This window comes from Embiotoca jacksoni, unplaced genomic scaffold (genome assembly GCF_022577435.1).
Source record: "Embiotoca jacksoni isolate LCO1_2020_lvr unplaced genomic scaffold, fEmbJac1.0.p SCAF_211, whole genome shotgun sequence".
Lineage (NCBI taxonomy): Eukaryota > Metazoa > Chordata > Actinopteri > Embiotocidae > Embiotoca > Embiotoca jacksoni.
This window is the reverse complement of record NW_027185354.1, coordinates 12501-17500: the sequence shown is the minus strand read 5'-3', so window position 1 is coordinate 17500 and position 5000 is coordinate 12501. Positions and strand designations below refer to the sequence as shown.

At 50.5% G+C, this 5000-nt stretch overlaps 2 protein-coding genes across 4 annotated transcripts in view; both read left to right on the top strand.

The window, feature by feature from the left end:
* Positions 1 to 2775, top strand: part of cnga1b (cyclic nucleotide gated channel subunit alpha 1b) — a 9764-nt gene extending 6989 nt beyond the window's left edge. The window contains exons 12-15 of the mRNA XM_069156996.1: positions 1 to 126; positions 216 to 447; positions 1093 to 1268; positions 1389 to 2775. The exon at positions 1 to 126 is cut by the window's left edge and continues 27 nt beyond it. Of these exons, the coding sequence (XP_069013097.1) occupies positions 1 to 126; positions 216 to 447; positions 1093 to 1268; positions 1389 to 1607 (753 nt within the window). The 3' untranslated portion in view covers positions 1608 to 2775. The remainder of the gene's footprint in view (positions 127 to 215; positions 448 to 1092; positions 1269 to 1388) is intronic.
* A 734-nt stretch (positions 2776 to 3509) lies between these two features.
* Positions 3510 to 5000, top strand: part of nfxl1 (nuclear transcription factor, X-box binding-like 1) — a 13948-nt gene continuing 12457 nt past the window's right edge. For 2 of the 3 annotated variants that reach the window (XM_069156993.1, XM_069156991.1), the window contains exons 1-6: positions 3517 to 3774; positions 4029 to 4197; positions 4287 to 4490; positions 4589 to 4698; positions 4795 to 4925; position 5000. The exon at position 5000 is cut by the window's right edge and continues 44 nt beyond it. In XM_069156993.1, coding sequence (XP_069013094.1) covers positions 4047 to 4197; positions 4287 to 4490; positions 4589 to 4698; positions 4795 to 4925; position 5000 — 597 coding nt within the window. In that variant the 5' untranslated portion in view covers positions 3517 to 3774; positions 4029 to 4046. Of the gene's footprint in view, positions 3775 to 4028; positions 4198 to 4286; positions 4491 to 4588; positions 4699 to 4794; positions 4926 to 4999 lie in introns of all 3 variants that reach the window. The other variant, XM_069156992.1, reaches the window with a different exon arrangement.

The window sequence follows — 5000 nt, the reverse complement described above, 5'->3', positions numbered from 1 at the left end:
ATCAAGTGGTTTGACTTCCTGTGGACCAATAAGAAAGCAGTAGACGAGAGGGAGGTGCTGAAGTACCTGCCGGACAAACTGAGAGCTGAGATCGCCATCAACGTGCACTTGGACACCCTGAAGAAGGTCAGCTCACTCTGCCCGCCGACACCCGGCTTCATATCGTTTATAAGGAGGCAGAACCGCGTCAGGGTTTCTGCTGTGTCGCCTCACAGGTTCGTATCTTCGCCGACTGCGAGGCCGGCCTGTTGGTGGAGCTGGTGCTGAAGCTGCAGCCGCAGGTCTACAGTCCCGGAGACTACATCTGCAAGAAGGGCGACATCGGCCGAGAGATGTACATCATCAAGGAGGGGAAGCTCGCTGTCGTCGCCGACGACGGCATCAAGCAGTTCGTTGTTCTCAGCGACGGAAGCTACTTCGGCGAGATCAGCATCCTGGCCATCAAAGGTGTTTACACACGACGTAAAGTTGGTTTATAATGTCAATCACACACAGCAACTAATGCTAGCAAGCTAACATGCCAATGATGAACGACCCGGACGGCAACATGGATATAAAACAGCATCGTCTGCGTAGAAATGTATTTCATCTACGAGAAGTTCAGCACAACGGCTCCAGAGGTGATGATGTGTCACATTGGGATGAAGTACGAGAGGAGGCGTTAGATTCATTTAGGAAAACGTCATCGTCTGCGTAGAAACTGATTTTAATTCATCAACTGAAAGTCACTGCTGAGTTCAGAAAAGGGTCGAAGAGAAATCCGTTTGTGCAGTTTCCCCTTCGAGGATGATATTTATCAAACTGGATTCATGTTGACAGGAGACGCGTGATTGAAACCATGGAAACAGCATTCAGTCCTTTAAGTTCTGCTTCAGGTCAGAACTTCATGCTTCCGCCGGCTCCTCTGATATCTCGGGAACATCGGCAGACAATTTCTTTAAATTTGGTAGAAATGGAGAAAGGTCATTGTGACATCACAAAACAGGGCAGCAAAGACGGAAAGGTTGTCGGATCAAACGAGGAGGTCGCGGGAGAACTTGGTAGTTTTTGGGTTTCTTTTATCACCTCAACAGTTTTGCTTCTCTCGAACAGGAAGTAAGGCAGGAAACAGGAGGACCGCTAACATCAGGAGCATCGGTTACTCCGACCTCTTCTGCCTCTCCAAAGACGACCTGATGGAGGCGCTGACGGAGTATCCCGATGCCAAAGCTCTGTTGGAGGAGAAGGGAAGGCAGATTCTGATGAAGGACGGACTACTGGACCTGGAGGTAAAGTCACGTGATCTCACTCAACAGAGTAAACAAGCGGATCACCTTTAAAAAATTTCCCCTCGGGGATTAATAAAGTAAATACCTACCTACCTACAAGTCACTCGTCTCGTCCCGCAGGTGGCGGCACAGGGTCCCGACCCCAAGGAGATCGAGGAGAAGGTGGACCGGATGACGAGCACGCTGGACGTCCTGCAGACCCGATACGCTCGGCTGCTGGCCGAACACGAAGCCACTCACAGCAAGCTGAAACACAGAGTCACACGGCTGGAGAGGAAGCTGCCGCCACACCTCGACCAGCCGGGCGATGCCCCGCCCCCTCCAACACCTGAGACGTAGACGGCCGAAGAAGAAGAGAAGAAGTAGAGAGAGGACAAAGAAGAGCAAGAGGGGAACGACTGGGGTGTTTGGTTTTAGAGCTTGAGTTAGCCAGGCGGGTGGAGATCAGGAGGTTCGACACGGACGGAAATCAATTCAGACTCACAATTAAAGTGAGTTGATTTCATAGAAATAAAACGTTAAAAATGAACCCTTAAAGACAAATTCTCTTCCTGACACTCACGTCACGTAACTTATGGCCGACATTACGACATTCGAGTTCAGTAAAACTCTTTTTGAGGTTTTATGACGCACTGCGCTCGAGTAAGTTACGACAGAAAGCCGACTTTTACGTTTTCTTTTTACTGGAGCCCGTAAGAAGCAACATTTTCACCTGTTTTCAAGGAGTGAAAAATGTAAAGTGTCATTTTCAATACAAATCACACGGAATAAAAGGGGATTTCTGGCCCTGCTGGCTTGCCGTAGTCATGTTCCCACGGTAACAGGTTTACATACAATAGTCAGGAACGTACATTTTCATGGCATTAATTTAATGAAGTCAACAAGACAAGAAACGAAAGGTTTCCGTCTACTGAAACGGTAAAAGGGCTTTTAATTTGAAAGGGAATCAGGAAGTGTTCAGTTTGTAATAACAGCGTAATGCAGTAAGTTTAACAGAGCAAACGGGAGCGGATCAATAAAAGGAGGCGCGTCACCGAGGCCGATCGGAGGAGGACGTTTACCGTCGCAGCTGAAAGTCTGGAAACGAAGCGAAGACTCGCTGGAGCACAAAATACCAGCTGAGGTTCAGAGGAAGTGAGGAGGACGTTTCCACTCGATTCAGTCGTAAAACATGGTGATGATAACGTATTGAACAAGGAGCGCCTCTTTCTGCAGATTAGTTTGTGTTCGGCCTGAATGTGACTGAAACACACGACCGCTTCTACAAGTTGTTCAATATACATTTATATTTGTGAAACTTTACTTTGAAAGATCTCCGTGTCCACCGGACTCTGATGAGGCCAATCGCAGAAGCAGCTTTAATTTCTAGTTCACCTGCTTAGAGGTCAAAGGTCAGCAGCTGTAAATGTGATGGCAGATGATTCCACGATATGTTTATCTGTCCTGTGACGTGATGCAAAAAATGTGAATGATGATCTGCGCTGAAATAAAGATATTTTATATGGAAGATCTAAGATGCCTGTTTTATTTTCTGAACGGCTGCACAAGAACAGACACTTCGAAAAAAATAAATAAACAGTAAACACAAACATAAAGACAATGCCACGCCTGCTTTTATTTGTATTTATTCATTAATAACGGTACCTGAGTTTGGTTTTACTTCATGTCTTTGGTTTGAAGGACTTCTATCAGATTAACAAAAAAAGTGACATTTTTTATGAAAAGTGGATGAAAACGATGTGTGTTTTGCACCGCTGGCTTCACACAGTCACAAAAGGAAACACAAACTATCAACATTTCAAAAGGTTGGAGGTTCAAATCCTCGAGGAACCAAAGCTGCAGGATGTTCAGGTGCTGATCCGGCAAATATCAAAACGAGCTTGAAAACACTTTCATGAATCTTCTTCCAGCAGCTCTGGAGCTGCATGTTGATCAGGAGATGAATGACACGTCACACTGGGTGTGTGTGTGTGTGTGTGTGTGTGTGTGTGTGTGTGAGTGTGTGTGTGTGTGTGTGTGTGTGTGTGTGTGTGTGTGAGGCTGGGATTTGTAGTTTCAGTCTCCCATAAACCACGTGATTGGCTGTAAAGCGTTCGCTGCTGTGATTGGCTGGTTCACTGTCAGTCAACCGTGTTCGACCCGCCCACAACGCAGCAGCCAATCACGGGTGCTCGGTGGACTCCGCAGGCCCACTGCTCTCCATTTTTGTGGAACTCCCAGTACCGGCATGCACCGCGCGGCACTGCGCATGACAACCAGCCAACAGACTCCTGGCTGCAGACTGAGGTGCGTTTGACTTCAGACTGTTTTTAAAAGACTTTCTGTTCGTCCTTCAGCTCCGTGTTGACCTTCATGCAGCTCTGGATGTTTCTGTTCTGATGACCGCTGTTGACCGGATGTGACGTGTTTCCGCCTGTTTGCACTGTGTTTCGTGACGACATGTAGCTTCCCGCAGCTAGCCGGCGGCTAACAGCAGTTTGAACTGAATGTGACCGTTAATGACCCGGTACGTAACGTGCACCGGACACCGGAGAAACGAGGCGTCACAGGGGCGCAGGGTCCGTCTCACAGCTCGGGCTCATGTCAGCGGGGGTCCCCGGAGACCTGGTGGTGGGGGGGGGGAGGGGGGGGGCACCTGGTGTATGTGTTCAGAAACCCAGTAAACATGTCAGTGAACACACCATCATCTGGTCTGACCAACACGTGTCCACCAGGGTCCAGTCAAAAACCTGCTGATTTAGCACGTATGTCCATGTGCAGAGTTTGGGAGGCGTTGTCATGGAGCCGGCCTGGCGACAGCAGGGCAGGGGGCGTGGCCGGAGCCAGGACCCTCAGGGTGAAAGGTCAAGACCCCCGCAGAAGGACAGGCCGGGGACAGGACGAGGTGGAGGAGGGAGGACGAAGACGGACAGAGCTGAACCTCCGCAGGGTGACCAAGAACTCTTCATGTTCAAGTTGTTTTTCTGAGCTTCATCTGTTCGGTTGTTCATAATGTCCCCACGTCTTTGTGACTGACAGGCGTGTCCGTCCAGTCCAAGTTCGAGCAGATCAGGAAGTCCAACCAGGCTGCCGCTCAGCGATTGGCGGAGAGCCACCTCGGCTCCTCCTCCTCGTCCTCCTCCTCCTCCGAAGATGACGAGGAGAACAACGACGGAGACCATGAGGACGGGAAGAGAGGGAAGATCCTGGCGTCGACCTTCACCACCTACACCAACCAGACTGGTGAGGCGGCCGTCCCCGGTCTTCTACATGTCTTATGTCTTCTTACATGTGGCCCGGTGCTGCAGGTGTAACGGTGCCCGGCCGCCCCGTGTGTGCAGGTGGAGACGCCACCGGCCTGGTGAGGACGGGTCGGTACGTCAGCGACCTGTTTCAGTCCGGAGCTCTCACCTGTCTGATCTGCATCGCCTCCGTCAAGAGGACGCAGCCGGTGAGACGAACCCTCGCCGTCCCCCGTCCCCGTACTCCTCTAACGAGCAGGCTCCTCCTTCACGTTGACCTCTGACCTCCCTCTCGGTCCGTCCAGGTGTGGAGCTGCTCCAGCTGCTTCTCTCTCTTCCACCTGCCCTGCATCCAGAAATGGGCCAGAGACTCGGCCTTCCTCGTCTCCTCCGTCACCGACGAAGACTTCGGTCAGAATCAGCCCCCGTGGCCCTGGTGAGACGTTCAGCCTGTCCTGACGTATGTTTGATTGATGAAGAAAATAACGCCTGTGTTTGTTGTGTCTTCAGT